The sequence below is a fragment of the Empidonax traillii genome, unplaced genomic scaffold, assembly GCF_003031625.1.
Source record: "Empidonax traillii isolate 1590-97213 ecotype Southwest subspecies unplaced genomic scaffold, ASM303162v1 scaffold103:size1334136, whole genome shotgun sequence".
Classification (NCBI taxonomy): Eukaryota; Metazoa; Chordata; class Aves; order Passeriformes; family Tyrannidae; genus Empidonax; species Empidonax traillii.
In genome coordinates, this window is record NW_020955296.1 from 1,100,339 (window position 1) to 1,120,664 (window position 20,326).

The 20,326-nt window shown below is 38.3% G+C and overlaps 1 protein-coding gene across 2 annotated transcripts; it reads right to left on the reverse strand.

Annotated features, from left to right (window-relative positions):
* Positions 1-240: 240 nt before the first annotated feature.
* On the reverse strand, positions 241-7,794 carry GAL (galanin and GMAP prepropeptide). 2 transcript variants are annotated; one of them, XM_027882225.1, is made up of 7 exons: positions 7,680-7,794; positions 7,479-7,559; positions 6,732-6,786; positions 5,712-5,783; positions 5,220-5,306; positions 2,397-2,474; positions 241-555 (listed from the first exon to the last, which is right to left on the reverse strand). In XM_027882225.1, the coding sequence occupies exons 2-7, from the start codon at positions 7,557-7,559 to the stop codon at positions 503-505; spliced, it is 426 nt and encodes a 141-aa protein (XP_027738026.1). In that variant the 5' UTR covers positions 7,680-7,794; the 3' UTR covers positions 241-502. The 2 variants fall into 2 exon arrangements, with proteins under 2 accessions (XP_027738026.1, XP_027738027.1); XM_027882226.1 differs by lacking the exon at positions 5,712-5,783.
* Between the last annotated feature and the right edge of the window lie 12,532 nt (positions 7,795-20,326).

The window sequence follows — 20,326 nt, forward strand, 5'->3', positions numbered from 1 at the left end:
AAGTAATGTTTCTTAAAGCATAGAAGTACAGACAGATCTGTGACCTAAAAAGATTCTGCATGGCAGCACTTTGAGGTCAATGTTCTGTTTCCATTACCCAAAGTACCCAATATATAGTATTTCTGTTTTATGTTGCTCTAATATTGGGGAGTATTGGTGCAGTGTAATCTTACAATTTGACCTGGGCTTTGTATACGGTACACTGTGTACTGGTAGGTACTTAATTTTAAAATGAAACAATTTAGTTGCTCTTATTTTTATTTTGTCATTTACCTACAGGAAAAAATTTACCAAGGCAAAATTATACACTATAGCATTGCAGGAGAAAGGGGGAAGGGGGAAAGCAAAAAAAAAAAAAAAATCAACAAACAAACCAGAGGGGAGAATGCCATTTACCATTTATCAGATTAATGCAAACAATACTTCTCAACATCAGCTCATTTAGATCTTTTGTTTAGAATTCAGTCTAAATCTACACTGAAACAAAATAAAAATGCATTCTTCAAGACTGATTTGTTTCCTCTGGTGCAGGTAGCTTGTCAAGTGCTCCCAACTCTGAAAAAAAATGAAAAAAAAAAAGTTAATTGACACATATTGATTTATCTTAGCATTTAAGTAATGAAATCCAGTTACAGTAGTATACATTTTTATTGCATTTTTGTGCTCTCAACTATAAGACCAAAATCTTTGAACTTTTCATATTTTGATTTATAAGCTCTTGGGTTTTTTCTTTTGAATGTTAATATCTTCCTGCTATAATTTCACCTGCTTTAGAAACAGCAGTGACAGAACGACAATTAAATTACATCTGTCTTATTATGTCATGATCCCAGCATCTCAAAATATTTAATATTATTTAATTATGCCATCCTACAGCCTGCTTTGTATGGAAGCATTTAAAGCTGGAGGGAACAATTTTCAAGAGGAAGAGCTGAAGGCCACTTTTAGTTATTGCCAAGATACTTCTTAGCAGTTAAAATATTGCCTTTATCTTGCAGATTAAAATTTATGTCTAATCTGACTAACTATTCCCGGAATCTGAATCCTATGAGTGGGAGTTTTCCCCCCACCAAGGAACACATCTACACCAATCTACTTAATGTAGTAAAGTTCCATTTGAGAAAATGGAACAATACCACCATCTTTTCTGAATAAAAGCAGGTGTTTGTTGTCACTATCCTAAGCAGGGAACCTTGTTTGCTCATTCATTCCAGGGAAGAAGCAATTTGTATTTCTGTGAGATGCATTTTGTTTTCTTGTCCAACTTAGCAGCTTTTTGCCTACTCAGAGAGCACGTTCTTGAGCTCTGCTTGTTTTACACCCTTTTTGTCTTGTCCAGATATTGATTTTACTTCCTAGACTCACACAGCAGAGTAAGAGAATGTTTAGGGCTCTTGCTTCACAGTGGCACAAGAAACAAGCTACTACACTGTCCACAGTAAATATACAGGTTAATAATCTAAATATATATTTGAATTATTTCAGGCCCTTTTACTAACTGAGGTTTTGTTTCCAATACAAATTTGATGCAAAAAATACTGGGTTCATATTTTCAGTAATGAGAAATATTTTGCTTGGGTAGATACAAATAATTCAGACAACAATGCCAAAAATTGATCCTAGATATGCAAAAAATGAACAGGTTTCTTGAAAGTCTCTTTTAATAATGAAATTAAAACACATATGTAACACGCAGTTTCACAGCACACACTTGCCCCAAAATTGCTAATAATTTGTTGTACACAAAGGTAAAAAACCAGAAGTTACTGATTTATTGAATTCTCTACTTTCTGAGGCAGAAAAATCCTCAGGCATCTTCAATAGAATACTTTTTTCTACCCGTTTTCTCTGCAACTACATATCATATTTGCATACATTTTGTAGACGATTTTAGAAGCCCTGAAGAGGTTTTTGAAAGCTAAAAATTATGTTTGTTTGCGTTTTTTTAAAGCAAAACTGATGAAAACTCAGAAACATACAGGTTTCTTCTTCACTGAGTTCTATAAAAAAGTTACCACTCTTATAGAATCAGCTGCAAGCTCAGCTTTACAATTCTTGTCACAATTTTGAGACTCTACAGAGATTTTACCGGCAGCATATTGAGCTGTTTGCCAACGTTCAGCTTAGCGTTGTTCCAATTTTATGATGCACCTCTTTTGCTGAATACATGCAAAAAGGGAGATGTACTTCTTGTGCCACTAACAAGTGACCGAATGTTATAAAATTCTGCTACATCAGATATTCACTGCCCTGTGGTTTTGCGTACTAGCTGTGTGTGTTCCCAAGGTGCTGTCCAAAATCTTGCACACTCAAATCTGCACCAGACTGGTACACTCAGGAACAGTCTTGTCTTCTCAGTAGCAGAAGCTGTGAAAGATTAAAGGGCATTCACTAACCTTTAAGATGCAAGTAAGTCAAAAATTCAATTACTGTACGCATAATGTTGTCATCAGACAGTGGTCTTCCAAGATTCCCTATAAAACAAGTTGGTTGTTACTTATTGTTACATGGCATGAAGACACGCTTTATGTGACATCATGGCTAAGTTTCTAAGTACTCTGAAAATAAGCTACCTGAAATGCCTTTTTCCTTAAAATCTTTAATGGAATCTCCAATTATTTCAGGGAAGAGTGAAGCCCCTTTAAGGGGGCAATTCTCAGAATCAGAATTACCCAGCTCCTTATTGCTGCACAGCAGCCGCTTTGACACCTTAATGGTCACAGTGTTCAGAATTCTTCCTGTTGAAGAGCTTTCCTCGGTTCTCAACTCTCTCCCTTGTGTCCACTAACCTGAGACTGAAGGAATAAGGTTAAATTTAATTGACAAATTTATCACCTTTACAAAACAGTTAAAAGTTCTTCCCATAGCCTGATTTTGTTCCAGATAAGCCTCTTGAGTGATATAGAAGTGATTTTTAGCCCAAAAGCTGGGCCTGGGTGTTTTTCTAAAAGCCCAGAAAGGTGTGTTTTTACATAGGTATCTAATCCAATATACTTGTCTTTGATCTAGTGAAAATAGGCCTTTTGATGCTATTTTAATGGCCTAATGGAGTCTGGGAGCTTGTTATTGCACTTTGGGAGGCTGAGAAGGATGCTTTCTGTATCTGTTAGTGGAGGGGAAAAAAAAAAAAAAACAAAAAAACAAAAAAAAAGAGAGGTAGAGGAGGGCAGGGAAGACATCTTGCTTTTTTCAATAGGATGGAGAATTGTCCTGTATTAGAGAACAAATGGCAAGTAATTGACCCAACATGTTTAGTTCTCTGCATAGAGATGGGTGCCAGTACCAGCAGTCCATTAGCACATCACTGACAGTTTTGTCATACAGGATAGAAGGCAGACTGAGCTCTGCAGCACAAATTAAAAAAACATTGATGAAAGTTGTAAAGGACACAAAGGTTTCTAGAGTATTGAGAATAAGCATTTAAGAATGTATTTAAAACACTTGCATCTAAAACTCTTCCAGTCTTTGAACTGACACAAAGATGTTTCTATTATTTCATTAGTAATACTTGCACTGTTTGAATTTTTTCCTTAACTTTTATTCCCACCTAATCTGTTTTAGATTTATTACCAATTTGATATTTATTGGATAAATATTTTTCTTAAGTGACTTGGACATACTGTACATGTGTATTTCTCTATACTCTGCAACTGACCTTATTTCTGTATAGAATTAACTTGAAGACTCTTGGAGAAAAAAATTACAATTTTGTAATTTGAAGATGTGACTAAGTATGCTCATAGATGGTTGTTTTGTAGTGATTTTTTTATTTTTCTGGGCCTTGTGTTAAGTCCCTAATACAGCTTGCAAGTTCTTCTGGGTTATCTGGAGAGCTTATGAATTTTGCACCAGTCCTTCAAGGAGAGAGTACAGTCCTTTGCATTAATTCTTTTACATCAATAATGTGTGTGTATTGCAATTTTGAAGTGCCACTGTAAATAATCAAAAAAAAATCAACTAAGAAAAAAAAAACAAAAACAAAAAACAAAACAACCCTCATTTTCAATTAAGACAAGATTATGACTACCTTATGCCCTTTTTTTTTTCTTTTTTTTTTTCTTTGAATCTCCTTTGGGTAGGAACTTCAGCTTCAAAGAAAACTTTTGATAAGAGAAGAGCATGACATTCATAGCAGAGGTAGCAATATAATTTTCCAGTCTAATCCTGACAAGTTTGGTTGGGTTTACCTGTAATTGTGGAGGCACAACAGCACCTGGCAAAAGAGTTCCATAAATCTAAGAGTTCACAGTCCTGTCAAGGACCCAGTAAATCCACAAATGGCAACGTGTTGCAACATGTGCATTGTTAGATCGCAACTACCTTCCTTTCACATTGTTTCTGACTGGAAAAATACTATTTTTTTTACACCAGTGTTTGAGAAAGTGGGTGCTTTATCTTTTTTTTGCCTTAAAAACAAATAAACAAAAATGCAGTGATGAATGCAACAGTACTCAGGTAAGTCCTGTGGTCACTCTGCCAGTCTAAAGCTGATACTCATCCCAGCTCACTTTAGATGTCTGCAGCAGGTATAGTTTCTCCTCAGGAGAAAGAAAGAGGTTTTTCTAGGAGTTTCTGTATCTTATCCTGAAATAGGTGGTTGAAATAAAGTTTAAAATTGTCAGCTTCTTTTCATAAAGGGAGTCTAGACATAGTTTAAAGGCCTGGCTTTGGATGAAAAATCCAGAACAAGGCTGCACCCTTTTCACTGATATTTACTAAATTCTGACATGTCAACATCAAAACATTATGTTAACTTGACTTCAGTTGCGACCAGATCCTCAGTCTTTTATGCTGATAATCCACTTCGCTTAAATATAGGAAATATTGAGACTTTATATTTGTTAGAGCTTTTGCTATTGAAAGATGCCTTTGATGACTCACTTCTTTGCTGAAAAAAAATAACCCTTGAATGTCTAAGGTGACTTCTGAAATACTTATTTGAACATATGAAAAGAAAAAAAAAAGATTTTTTTCAAACTAATATTATCTATCATACTTTTAAAGCAACAAAATTATCTAAGTGCCTAGGAAAATGTACCATGTTTTAAACTAAAAGAACACACCAAATGGCCAAAAGTCACTTTTCTTCCTTTCATATGTTTATTGGGATCTCTGTTAAAGAGCAGGAATAGCCTTGTATCTAAGTAGTTAGTTAATAGTAAATAAATTGCAAAACATTCAAAACAAATCAACAATAGTGGTTTTCAGATTTTTGTTACCTGCTTTAATATCTTCATCAGGCTGTATTTCACGTTTGCCAGTGAAACCATGCTTATCATTAAAAGACCTGTGGTTATCTACAGCATCTGATAAATAAATAATTAAAAAAAATCAGAGGAGTTAACTGACTTAACAACAACCTCCATTACAATGCTTGCTTTTCATGAATTTCAATGAAAATATCATGATGGGCAGTTTTGATGGACAAAATTACAGAAAAGCAGTTAATATGTCTTTAAATAAAATAACCTTTCTCGTAAATTTGTGCATATGATTTATCTTGTTTACAGACCCAGACCTGTGCTACATACTTGCTGAAGCTGTTACTGAATTTAGAAGTCATAAAAAAATGTAAGCCTGTATATCTGCATGTAAACTGGGAAGTTGTTTTTACTGTTCTCTCCTTCATCTTTAAGAAAATGTTGCTGATGAGTTTGCTCAAAAGAAAACTGCAGGTAGTTTACATGCATAACCTTCAGAAACTATCTTACATGCCCCTGGTGCCTCTTCTCTCCCCCTTGCAATGGGCATTTCCTTTATCAGTAAAAGCTGATCAATACGACCTGCAACAAAGGATGATTCCTATTATCCAGTCTTAGATAAATGGCACTTCGACAAGTACATTTCCCCACAGTACTTTTTCTGATTTGCTTAGACCTGCTTCAGGGTAAAAATATACTTCCAGACATTTACAGAACCAGTTAATACATTTAAGATGCATTAAGCTATTAAGCTTTTTTTTTTTTTTTTTTTGACATCCTTAGGGTTAGCTAAAGAGAATGAATAAAGTCATAGTAAGTGTCTGTAGTATTCGTCTATGTATTACTGAGACTGAAGAGAGAGAAACATTGGCAATGAGTGTTACTACATTGATGGTAAAAGGACAAATATTTGAGAAAGCTTAGCCCTGCATTACTTTTCTTTTAATATTTGTTATTCTCCACTTTTGTAAACCAGTGTTCCTGTATTTTGAACACTTCATACATTAATTTTTCATAGTCGTTAGTTTGCATGTTCGTTTTAATTTATTGTGCTTTAATTTAAAAAAAAAAAAAGTAGTATAATAAAGCCAAGTATTGAAACAATTTTCAAAAGGATTTAAAGGCGAAATCTGAAATACATAGGGAAGTGCCAAATGTCACATTTTGTCATTCTTCCCTTGACATCTAAGATGATAAAGGATTTTGTAACACTTCTGGTGGTGAAGAATTTGTCATATGAAAATTACAGTTTCCAAGCACAGGGTGAGAAGTGTTTCTGGACACAAAGCCTCAGGTCACAACCCTGCTTTAGAAAAGAACAGCTGCTGTTCAAGACAATTCTGTAATAGGCAGGTAACAAGTATCTAAACAAGTATTTTCCCAAATTAGTTTCTTCAGCCTTGAAGGTTTAGATGAAATTGCTGTACACAGAGAAGTGAAAAGCACCCTTCAGTAAACTGATTGTAGGAAAAAGAAAAACCCCACACCTTTTGCATTTTGGCACAAAGGAAAAAAGACTGCCTCACTTACGTGGCCCAAGTAGGTAACCAGCACTGTTCAAAGTCCAACCCCTTTTTTCTTTTGCCTTAAAGAAAAAAATGCAAGTATGTTATTACATGATGTACACAGTGCTTGCATTCAAAAGGACATTCTCTTAAGCAGAGTCTTCTGAAGGCTCAAAATCAAGAAAAATTTTTTTTTAAAAAAAGTAAAATAAACCAAAAAAGCCAATCATATTGAAGCAAATATTAATGGTGAACTCTTGCCTCCTCCCCATCTAAGTCTATAGTTTTGCTATTGATGTCCATGTCAATATGAAGATATGAAGTCAGTATGAATATTTCACACTATGTAAGTGAAACTGCAAATCAGACTTCAGAGGCAGAAATTTTGCCTTGATACTTCAAGTTCATACTACCACCTGGCAGCCACCTGAACAGACAGCAACGTCTTCTTTTAATTGACTGGATTTACATGACAGCCTCTTTATAAAAAGAATCCATAGGTACAACCACCTTTTCTGAGTTAGATGGGACGTCCATTCAATTTTGATCTATAAACTTGGCACTCTTTTATTCATACTACAAGGGAGCTAGTACTTAAAATCTCAAAATTCTTAGCTTAAAAAAAAAAAAAAAAAAAAAAAAAAAAAAAAAAAAAAGCTTATAGCCAAAAACAGTTTTGAGTGCTGCATCTTCTGCAACCGATATGTCTGAACACAGCCTATATCCCTGCGAGGTTTATAGTTACTTTGCCAGCTGAGATATGGATACTTACTGAGAAAACCAGCCCAAATGTTTCCGAGAGGGTGGCACCGAGGATTAGAGACAGAAACAGGAAACTAGCGCACCTCTGCATCTGGAAAGAAACCGCACGAGGGTAAACGCTCTGCCTTCCCCAGCGGGGATGGACCTTCCTGGCTGTGGTTACCCAGGCTCGGCACCCAAATTCCCAGCGGGAGGGCCGGGAGGGGAGTACCTTGAGTTCCCGCGGCGCTCTGCCTCTCACAGTGCTGTCCCTGGCGTGTCCCACGGCGGGCACTCACTGCATGGCCACGGTCCGAGTGGGAAGCTGCGCCCACGCTTCCCTCCCGCTGCCCTTTATGGGCTGCGGCAGCGCCGCGCCGGGGGGAGCCGGAGCCGCCCACCCCCCGCTCCCCCGCCTCCCCCGGGTCATTTCCCCCTTCGCCACCCACTGCATTAGGAAGGGCAGAAATTACAGCAATTCAATTAGAGGTACTTGGAAGCACGACGCAGGCTGCCGGGAGCTGACAGCGCGGACGATTATCTCTTATTCCCGAGGCTTTGTGCGGGCTGGTGGGCAGCGAGGGGAGCTCTGAGCTGGGCAGGGAGAGGGGTCTCAGATCTGGGCAGCCTGGCCCATCGCCTGTCGCCCACTGCAGCTGCACAAGGGCTCGGGAGTGGAGGGGGGTGAGAAGAAAGCGTAACGTGAATACAAATGGCTTTACAGATCACTTTATAAAGTGATCACAGGTACGGGAGCAGCGCTAAATACAAATGTCTGCGTGTGATGCTGGTGAGCAAGATTCACGGTGTTTGGGGGTTGCATTTGGGAATACTGGGAGGACTTCACACAGCTTTGCTCTGCTTGAGATCCCCAGAGCTCCCTGTGGTCCAGGCCACTCGTGGCCTCTGAAGATCCCTTTGACTCATGTCCTGTGCTCTAGCATCGGAATAAAAGGAGCTGTCAAAACTCTTACTGTAGTTCCTTGCTGCTTTGTTATCTGAGAGAGCACTTTTTAACGACTATATTTGAAAGGCCAGGGATTTAGTTCTCTCCAGAGATTAGACTAGCCCTGGCCTGTTAATTTACAACCAGTGGAGTTTCACCAGTTTGCTTGTCTTAGTTGGGATCGGGATGTGCAAAACTGAATTAGAAGGCAGAGATTCCAATATTAGTTCCTTTTTTTCCCCCCTGCCAAATTGTATTTGCTTTACAACAGATTAGTTTATTCACTACAAGTCTCTCAAATTCATCTTTCAGTAAGAAAAGCACCACAGATGTTGCATAAAATAAGTTACAGTTCCTTTTTCTGAAGCTGCTAACTTTTACAAAGTGTATATGTGAATTTGAATGTGGAGCCAAGACAGCTATTGAACAATGCAATACACTTATCATTCACCACTTTAAAAGCAGACTTTTTTTTTTTTGCTTCAGTGTAGCATAATATTTGTAATCCAATCAAGAAACAGAAGCTAGGTCTTTTATTTCTATTTCTTACTCTCTTTTGTCAGATGCAGTAAAGTTATTATAAGTCTAGCCTTGTCTTTGGGTCTCCGATCAAAAACTGCTTGGATAAAGCCTATTTTATGCAATTCTTAAATGTTAATGTACCTAAATGGAGAAGCTCAACTTCGTAGATTTTATTTGATACTTTTCATCATTTGCTGAGGAACATTCTCTCAGCCATTACATGATCTTCACAATTCAGATTAGATAGATCTGGAAAATAACAATATGATTTTTGCAAAGTGTTCTTTACCTTATCAAAAGTGCACTTTTGTCTGAAATTCTCTAGCTTTCAGCTGTTAACTCCCACAAGGTAATTTTTCAAACTTGAAGCTTCTTTGTGAGACAAAATGTTTTCTTGAGTTATTTGAATAAAACCACATAAGTTATATCAAAAGATGTCAGATTTTACATTCAAACAGTGTTACAAAAATGTGTTAATTTTCTTGTATTTGATTACAGTTTTGTTCTTCATGTTCCTGTAAAAAGTATTTGAAACAATTTATTTGAACCTGTAGTTTTTATTCTGATTTTTCACCACAGTACTTGCACCTTCCTGTCAAATTATGGAGTGAAATGATCTCTTCATCTCCAATAGAGTCAGATGCAAAATAAAACCTCCTTGTGTACTGAAAGGCTTAATCCATCACTTGCCCATCATACTTTTTGTCTAAATGTATCTTTATGCTAGTGTCAATTAAATAATTTTATCACTCATTCCTAGAATTGATGTTCTCATTCCCTCAATTTTCCTTGTCAAGAATGCTATTAGTCCTTTTTTATTCCATAGGAATTTTAAATCTCACTATTCAGACAAAAGCATTAGTCTGAAGCCTGCCTCTTCTAGCTTAGCTTGACAAATGGCCATCTCTGTGACTACATGGTTTGTTTTTATCGAGGCAACCCCTCAGTGTACTAGTCCTTCCACTGATTTATTTCTTGTTTGGTTAATTGCAAAGGCTTAATGCAATTTGAGTACCTTTTAGGTTATGCCCTTACCATAGATTCACTGTCAGATAAACTCTCAATGAAGCTTATCTAAAATTTACTCAAGCCAATAGAAACAATAAACATTGATAACAAAACTGTCTCTAATGTCTCTGAACTGACACATGAAAGACAGGAGTACCACGGGCTGTCTCACACAACATGTACTCTGTACGTGTAATTTTATATACATGATTGTAACTGCATTTCAAAATAGTTTAAAAAAAAAAAAATCAACAGTGGAAAATACTCATTTCAACCAGAGAAAAAAACTTTGAATTTTTAAGGAAAATATAATCTGGATTAGTTAACTGAGCGTATTGAAACGTTGGACTTGGGAAATAAAATAATTGCATTTTTGTCACTGGAGATTTTATTTTGAGAACAAACAGTAAATCCTAATGATTTTGCCATGCATTTAGTGGTAAAAATTTCTCTTTTATGCAATTGTTGAGGTAGGATGTCCCATTTAAATTTAAATTGACAAAAAGCATAAAATATCCAGAATGGCTACCTTGTATAGTATTCAGGAAAAACACCGAATAAAAGTGGATTTTGCATTATATTTTCAAAGGGCCTGGAGTTGCAGTGGCTCCCTTCACTGTTGAGCTTATTGAGAGATAATGAATGAAGCAGGAATAAATGTGTCTGCTATTTCTGTGTTGAAGTTGTTTTCAGCAACTTACCAATAAATAATAAAACCAAATATTAGAAACCACTGCAGTCACAGTGATGTCCATCTGCACAAAAATGAGTCAGGTTTTTTTCTACCTCCCAGGCCACATCAAATGTGAACATATTATTTAAGACCTTTCTCTGGTATGTACACAAAATCTCCCATATAACATGAACAATGGCAATGGATTCTAGGCTTGGGAGATAAGTTATCAGAAAAATTTATCTCCCCTACACTGGAGTAGTTCCAACGAAATACTGACATTACAGAAGGTAAGGGCTTTATTGGAGGAGTGTCCTCATCCAGCTAACTAGAAATGATCCTTTGCAGAAGTTTGAAGATGTCTGCCTTTGAATTCTATTCAACATTTACCAGGGGATCACTAACACACAGTGACAGCAGTAATTTTTTTACTCTCTTTTCTGCATTGGAAACAATTTTAGCTTCTTGAAATCAGTGTTTAAACCCTGAATACAGAAATTTATCAAAACTGAGCATGGGGAACACAAATGTAGGACTTTCTGTGGCTAAATATGAGTGGGAAAGACACAAATTTCTTTCTAGCAGAGTATAGACACTGACAGATCTGAGTATGCAGAAGCTACAAGGCAGTCCAGTTGCCATCAAGGCTGCAAATCTAAAGATTTAATGCCATTTTTGGTGGTAAATGAGGGTATTGTCACAGAGCTGAAAAGTTATTTAGAGGGGTTTTTTTCTATTCAACAACATTACACCACTCCTCAGTATTTGCATCTCAGCTTCTCATTGTCAGCCTAAGCAGAGATAAGTTGAAGATGACGCTGTTTGCGTTTATCTGAAGATGACATAGAGCTTCAATATGCAACTATAATTTTGAAAGTAGTTTGCTCTTTAATTCTTCAAGAAACCTCTTGACTGTTTTTTCCCTCATATGCATAGAACTACTTTTTTCTTTAATGGATGTAGAGCAGAGAACATGTTGTTGTGTTTTGTGAGCTTTTTCAAAAGGAAAAAGTAATAGTAAGAAAAGGGTCACTTCCTTCATCCTTCCAAATCCATTGCTATTGTTTTTTCCCATTTTCCCATTTTGCAGTTTCTGTGAAATGTAGGCAATTTTCACTGAGTGAATCTGTTGCACATCTTACCACCTTAGTGTCAAATGAAACTAAATATTATACATACCTGCTCAATGAAAGGCTATTTTCTGTTCTGAATTACACTGATATCAGCCAATAATTTCCTATTATTACATCAATCAGATCTATTATCCACAAATATGTATCTCTGCATCAAAAGCGTGACTACCACATATTAGATCATTGCATGGTTTTTAAAGATGATTTTTGATTCAAGAAGCATCGTGATTTTAGACTGATTTTGTATATGTATATAAAAGAAACCACAGAATAAAAACTTTAGAGAAAAATTCTGGAAGTTAATTACTGTACACATCAGTAAAATTGTGAGAAATGAGAAAAAAAGCCCACTTAATCTTGATGCCTGCTTCATAAAACTTACAGGAGAATAATGTATCCATTTGGTTATAATTAGCCAGTAGTTTCAAACCTATCAAGGACAAATTGCTAGCCAGCACAAAGACATAAGCTTCATTTCATAAAGAAGCCAGAGGCTCTCTTGATGACATTTTATGTGGAAAAAGCAACGAGAATTTCAAATATTCTAAGAAACACTGTTTTCAAGGATTTCCAGTACTAACTGTTGTAGATCAATACAGATTGCACACCCTACTGCCATCCCTAGCCTGTGCCTCCCCAGAACACTTTTATTTGAGCAAAGTGGCTCTATGCAGAAGCCTCACTGAATCTCCAGAAAACCCATTGCTTCAGCTATTTTCTTGGTAGGCCAAACAGAAGGATGGTTCAGAGCCACTCTCTCAGAAGTAAACACAGTATTTCAGCTCTGTAAGAGGCTGTTTGGCTCTCAGCTCCTGCTAATATTAGAGCTCAGCTTCTTTGGAGGCAGTAACTCTGTCTGAGTCCTGTGACACCTGGGAACCTCTGACTCAAAGGGCAGATTCAGGATTTATAGTTGCAGAGGCTCCTTTACCAAGTTCTGAATTCCAATGCTTACCTGAAGGAAGTTGGATCTTGGCTTAGGTTTCCATTTAATCCCCAACTCACCAATGACCCTCCTTTGAACAGTAAATTCAGAGGAAGCTCACACCTGCCAAACACAGGGGAGTTTCTGCTCTTGCAAGGTCTCAGGAAAATTAATGCCTACCCCACTGATGAAAATCACATAAGCAACTACTAAGGTCACCAAAAGTTGAGAAGCTCTTCTTATTCAAAGGCAACAAAGATCCAAAGCAGTTTGTCTCAACCCCTTGCTCACTGTGAAACCAAGTGCCTATTATTTTAATTACTGAGGTACCTATTTGAATAGCTCTATGCAGATACATCAAAATTATGATTCAATTTTTCCATCACATGCAATAATCTCTTATATTTTGTGCATTTTATTGTTAAACAACCTGAAGATTCACTGTTTTAAAAAATTTTGTCTGTTAAAAATTGTATTAGTTACTTATTTGAAAACATTGTCATCATGATTCAACTAGAATTTCTGTAGTGGCTTTGAAAGCTCTTAAAATGTGCTTAAAGCATAATGCAAAAGGTTCCTATTATTAAATTGTATTTTTGCATTTCAATCACAATGAAAACAACATTCTGCAAATATTGAGATATTTGTATGGGACTTTATTTCAGCATCACTAGATGAGTTAATTCTGCAAATTATAAATAATTACCACACATTTTCTTAAACTGAATTTTAGAATGGAAATTAAAATGGATTAACCAACACGGGGCGAGGCTGCTCCTGCAGAAATGCACTCAGGAAGGGCTGTGCACGCTGCCAGTTATTGGGCTGCTGCCTGCTCTGCTCAACCACAGGCCTAAGCTGCAGGCTCATGGTCACCCCAGCTCGCTGGTGGCTGTGCAAGCCTACCTGGCAGCTGTCACTTCATGCTCCTTCCTTGTATGTACCAAGCAGCAACAGACATGAAGTTTTGGTGGTGGACAATGACAGTGAGCAAGAGTCACAGGGACAAATGGCACCAGCAGCACACATTAGAAGCTGCAAAAGGAAGCAGGGAGTGCTAGTAATGGGTGACTGCCGAGAGGCACAGAGGCTCCCATCTGCCCATCTAAACAGTGAGGAGGTGTTTGCTGCTTGCCAGGAGCCAAGACACAGAATATCACAGAGAGACTGCCACAAAGGGTTTAAAGCACAGACTGCTCTCCACTGCTTCTTTTCTACATGGGCACCAATGATACAGTAAAGGAAAATCTGGGCAAGATTAATCAGAATTTCAGAGCCCTGGGAGCACAAGTGAAGCAGACAGGTATCCAAGGGATCTCCTCCTCTGTCCTGCCAGTCAGAGGTGGGGTGCTGGCAAAGGTCTACACATCGTGCAGATCAACAACTGGCTTCAACACCAAAAAGGACTTTGGTTTCTGTGATCATAAGACATTCTTTGATTAATACAACCTATTGGAGAGAGACATCTCTCTAGAAAAAGGCAGACGAATCTTTGTTAGCAGATTGGCTGATTAAGTTAATCACATTTTAAACTAATGAACTTGGGGTACTGTGTCCACAGCTGTGACACTTAGGTATGCATAATCAGCATGCTGGATGTCTACACCTACCAGGGTAGTGACAAATGCCCCCCCCCTCAGCTGTCTCCAAATGCAAAAACTCTAAGATCAGCCATCTCAAGTGCATGTATACCACTGCACATAGTCTGGGTAACAAATAGGAGAAACTGGAGCTCCATGCTCAGTCAGAGTTATGATGTCATTGGAATCACAGAAATTTTGTGGGAAAAGTCAAATAACAAAGACCTCAACAGGTGGCTGCAAACTCTTTCAGAAAAATAGAAAAGGGAGGAGGTGGAGTTGCACTTTCTGTAAAATAGAAATGTGAGTGTATGGCACTGAGCTATGGAGACCATAAAAATTCTATAGAATGCCTTTAGATCAAAATTGGAGGGATTGTCATCAAAGAGGATCTTACATTAGGTAGCCTCTCAATCAGGATGATGAATCAAATGAAACCTTACTTTGCCTGCCTAAGGTAGTGATGGGCCGACAAATTCTGGTCCTCATGAGTGGCCTCAGTTAGCTGAATATTTGTTGGGAAAACAAATTATGGTGCCCAAGTCATCCATCGGGTTCTGGGAATGCACTAGGTACCCCTTCCTGGTGGACATGCCAACTCAGAACAGTGCATTGCTACATTTACTGCTCACAAACCACGAAGTTTTACTTGACAGCCTAACTACTCACGGCAGCCCTGAATACAGTGATCATAACATTGTGAAGTGCAAGATCCTCTGAGCACATGAAAATCCAGTAGTAGGACAAGGACCCTGGATTTTAGGACAGCCAACTTCAATACTCTCTGAGCCAAGCTGTGAGGGATTTCATTGGAAGCATCCACAGAGGGGAAAGGAGCCGGGAGTTCTTTAAGAAGACAAGGAGCAAAAAACACGAGCTGTACTGGGAGAAGTTTCATTTTGACACAAGAAAGAAATTTTTTATGGTGAAAACAATCAATCTCCCAGATCCTTAGTGGAGCCCCCTCACCAAAGTTTTAAAGTCAAGTAGTCAGGGTGCTAGATAATAGATGATTTGTTGAGATACCTTCCAACATGAACTAAATTAAAACAAGTGAATTATCAAATTATGTGTACTAAAATGAAGACCCACAGGAAAACAGGTCAGTGCTTTCAGGGCTTTTACTTTTTAACAGGACACAATGCCAATTGCTTCATTAACAAGTATGTTTCAATATTATTATACAAAAAGCCTTACAAGTAGACATTTCAGACATAAAATACTTTCACAGTAATGTAAAAAGGAGCTATAGAATGATACTTAGATCAAATATTTTTTAAAAAATTTATATTAGGTTCATTTAAATGTTAAAAAAAATTAGTCAGAATGTTAAAAGATAGATATTGAGCTAAAAAAAAAAACCTGTAGCTTGGTTGTTACTGGGTTTTATTTTGTTAAAAGAACAAAATAGAATTAGCAGGATGATATTACACAGCCTTCATTATCCTACTATAAATGCAACCAATTAGTCTTTTTCTGCTTTGATAAGAAATAACCCATTCCATCTTACAGGCTCACTGTGCAATTTGAAAACAGGTTAGGGATATTTTGGTGCAAAAGCCCTTCTTGTTGTCCTTGACATTCCTTAGGACTTTTAATTCCAAGTGGACTTTAGCCTTCCTCATCACATCCCTGAACACTCTGACAATGTCCCTATGTTCCTTCCAAATAGCCTATCTCTTTTTCCACATTCTATAAACTTCCATCTTACTTTCGAGTTTTTCAAGAAACTCTTTACTCATCCACACACATCTCCTGCCCCCCCTTTGCTTGATTTCTTATTCATAGGGAAGCATCAATCTTCAGCTTGGAGGAAGTGATGCTTGAGCATCACTTGGACCAGCTAACTTGGACCCCTCTACTTTCTAGATCCTTAACCCATGGGATTGCTCCAAGTAGGTACTTGAGGGGGCCAGAGTTCTCTCTCCTGAAGTCCAGGGTTGTAACCCCACTTATTACCCAGCTTCCTCCATACCATATCCTGTACTCCACCATTTCATGGTCACTGCAGCCAAGGCTGCCCCCAGCCTTCACATGGTTAATGACTGGACTTGATGGTCTTGGAGGGCTTTTCCAGCCTTAGTGATTCCATGATTTTATGATTCTACATTTCCCCAACTAGTCCTCCCTTGTTTGTCAGTACAAAGTCCAGCAACACACCTCTCCTCACTGGCTCCTCCACCACCTGTGTCAAAGCATCATCATCAGTGTTCTGCAGGAACCTCCTGGGCTCCTGTGTGCCCATCTGAGTTGTTCTTCCAGCAGTGGTCAGGGTGATTGTAGGGCCTCCATGAGAACCAGGCCCTGTGACTTTGAGGCTCCTTGCAGCTGATTGTAGAAGTCCTCACTGACTTCTCCTGACAAGGTGGCCTGTAGCAAACACCCACAGCAGTGTCAACCATGTTGGCCTGACACGGAATTCTTACTCATATGCTCTTCACTCGTTCTTCACCCACCCCTAGACAGAGCTTGATACATCCCTGTTGCTCTGTCACATAAAGAGCAGCTCCACCACCTCACCCTGCTGGCCTGTTTGCCCTAAAAACATTCCACGACAGCATTCCAGTCATGAGAGCTATCCCACCATGTCTGTAACTGCAATAAGGTCATACATATGGATCTCTAATTCCACCTGTTTATTCCCCATGATGTGGGTGTTGGTGTACAGGTATTTCAGAGAGCTAATTGATCCTACAGGTTTCCCAGGCAGGGGGTGCAAGAGGATCCACCACAGCCATAGACACCCTTGAGGTGGTTTGCCTTCTGGATCTCATCTTGGGAGGCAGATAAGAAACATTTGTATTTCTCTGGCTAATTCCCAATTGGATGTGATGCAGTGAGTGTTGCACTTTGGACTTTGCCCTTCAAATCCTTCCATTTAAAGCCTGCTCACTGAGTTGGCCAGCCAAAGATCCCCTGGCCTCTTTTAGACAGCTGGATCCCATCCCTTCTGAACAGACTATAGTCATCAAAGAACGTCCTGTTGTCACAAAATTCAAAACCCTTGTGAAGCCACAAAGCTGTAATATGTCTATTTGTTGCATAAAATGTCTATTTTTGGCTGCACCCTTTCCTCTGATGAGTAAAATGAAGAAAAAAAAAGATAACTTAGGCACCAATACTTTCCACTTGCCCCACCAGGGCCTTATAGTCTTCCTTGATGGGAATCAAAAATGTCAAAGATGTCATGCACAATATAGGTTAAATAAGATGCCTGTGTAATGGTGTTGTATAGATGAAAAGGGAAAGTTTATTAATTCAATTAAAAAGAGAGAAGTTTACATGCTTTTGCATGCAGACTTTTGCAACATAAAGTGCCTATTGTTTCCATCAGCTACAGAGGGAGACCATGCTTTTAATTTACAACAGGATTTAGAGGATGTTTCCAGTTTAAGTGCATTTTGGGGCAATAAGAGAAGGCTGAAAGTTTCTTGGAAAGAATAGGAGTCTACTGAGATGGAGAGAGGGCTCACACAGTCTGCAAAACTGCAAGATTTTAAAACAAGCAAATGAAAAAAATTCCTCAACAGTCACTAAAGAGTCATGGAAAAAATAGAGGTAAATTTGGGGAAGGTAGAAACCAAAATTTTCTGTGTGCATGTCTGTGTAGGTGGGGTTACTTACTATAAAACTCACTTCAGCTGCTTACCAGTGCCCCTGCCCTAAAGTTTCCTTAATAATGAAAACAAATGAAGGGTTGAGGTAATCATTCCCATCCCAAGAAAAAGCCTGAGAATGAAGAATTAAGAGGGACACATGGGATGGGATTCAGCTTCTTAGCTCGAGGAACTTACATGTAAGACAGGAAACTCCCATTATGGTCATTGGGCAGGGAATCAATTTGGTCAAGAGTGACTCCACTTAAAATAATTTAAGTCCCTAAATATTGTTAGTTGACCAGCACTACCAGTGACTCTTCTGGCTCACTATCCATTGACTGTTATTGGAGCTTTGACATGTAGCTCACCTGTAGGGATCTAAATTAATGGTAAGTAATTCTAATCATTATGACAATCTTTCAAACAATAAAAAAAATTAGAAAACAGTGATCAACTTTTATCAGTGCTTAATGGGGGTTGGAAAAGGTAGTGCTGGATTAACCTGCAAGAAAAAATGTTGAGGTTAGTTATTAGGAAAAACTCTCTAACTGTATGATTAGAAAAAGAATGTCATAAGAAATGTAATAGTAGAGAAATTATGTGGAGGCTTATCTAGAGAACAGGTTCAGTGAATTTGCTGAAAATGTGGGGGAAAAAAACTTAAAATGAAGCATGCCATCAATCATAAGGCATAATCTGCAGTAAACCACGTTTCATTACCCTTAATAATGGCTGAAAGACTGAATTTCTTTTTCTTTTCATAGACTCATACAGTAATTAAATTGGAAAAGTCCTCTAGAGGTCATGTAGTTCAGCCTCAGGCTGGTAACACATCTAACTAGATGTGGTTCCTTAACCAGTGGAGGTCTGAATATCTCCAAAGCCGGGTATATTCCCCCACCTCTGCAGGGCCCTGCTCCAATGTTTGACTGTCTTCAAGGTGATTTTTGTCCCTTCCTGTTATCTAGTTGGAGTTTCCTGTGTTGGAACTTGTGTCTGCTGCTTGTCCTCCTACCACTGTGCATATCCTGAACTGTGTACAGCTGTAGAACAAAGGATAAATGTTGCTAGTACTTTTTGTGACTCAGAGTTTGTATGAAACAGAGCACACAGCCTTCACTAAACTCCTATTTTCCTAAGAGAAATATAAAAAAATAATCACAATTTTTGTATAATCAAGATGTTGCAAAAACAATAACCAGTAGGGGTTTTTTGTCTTAACTGAAACCTCAGTCTGGGTGATAAGAAGTCCTTTGATTTAACTCTTGGGTACCCTTGAGTACTTGAGCTCATTTGAATGTTAGCAGTTATTTTTTCCCAGTGTAATAGAAAGTAAAAATTTAAAGGGGCACTAAAAGCAAGGCACTAGAAAGACCTATCTGTTTACAGACACTGGTTGTGGTTTACCAGAAGTCTCACTGCTTTGTGTGCAGCTCAATTATCTGTATTAGCAACTTAGATTTTTTTGTTTGTTTGTTTGCTTATCATCACTAATAAAATTACAGGAGGCATACTTTAAACCCCTGCTAATTAAATATTTAATGGATAGAAATTATTTTCTTTTTCTAAATTTTTCTTCACTGGAGTCCATCTGTCCTTCTCTTCAACACAGAGTATTGACAATCTCTTGTATTTACAACATAATCCACCTAAGTGTTTAAAACAGAAAGATTCCCCATGTTGTTTTTTTTCTGAGAAATGTTATTTTCTTACCGTCAACCCATGTATCATGAAGAGATTTTGCGAAGAAAAAACCAAAGAAACAGATTCAAGGTTTTTTAAGGGATGTTTTTAATGAAGGAAAGCCCATTACTTTCTCTGGGAAGGGTGGTCATGCTGTCATTTGCGAAGAAAAATTAAGTCCTACTGATCCAGTCAGGCCCACAATAAATATTCACTCAGCCTTTAACATTATCGGCCAAGTTATCCAACCAGCTAGTAGCGTGGATAATTCAGAGGCGACGAGAAACAGGAAGAAATGTTTATTATGTCCTTTACTGAATGCTGTTAATAGATGCATAACTTGGCAGGAAGACCCCAGACTGTCAGGAGCACAGACTGTGAGGGTATAAAAGCCCGAGGGGTTCCTTTGTTTTTGGGGTCCCTCCCCAGAGGCAGCAGCTCGAGCTGTTGGAGCTGTCTCTGTGTTACTGTGCCACAATTAAATTATTTAAAGGAACCAGGTGTCTGGCACTCTGCTGCGGGAAACTCAGGGCTGAGCTGGGTAAGGAAATCTTGTCTGACTGTGAGTGTGGGGTGTGCAGAGAGTCCAGTGGGGCACCCATCAGGTCACTGGAGTCGCCCGATGTGAAGGGGCTTCAGTCCCAGCACCCAGTGAAAGTCTGGGGTGGTGGGAGTGTGACTGACAGAGTGGCTCCTGGATGGTCAGACAGGGAAGTTTTCATAACAGAGCAACCCAGTTGGATAATCATAGAAACTTGGGATAGTCATATCAACTGAGGGATAAAAGACTAAAACTGCATGTGCATATTA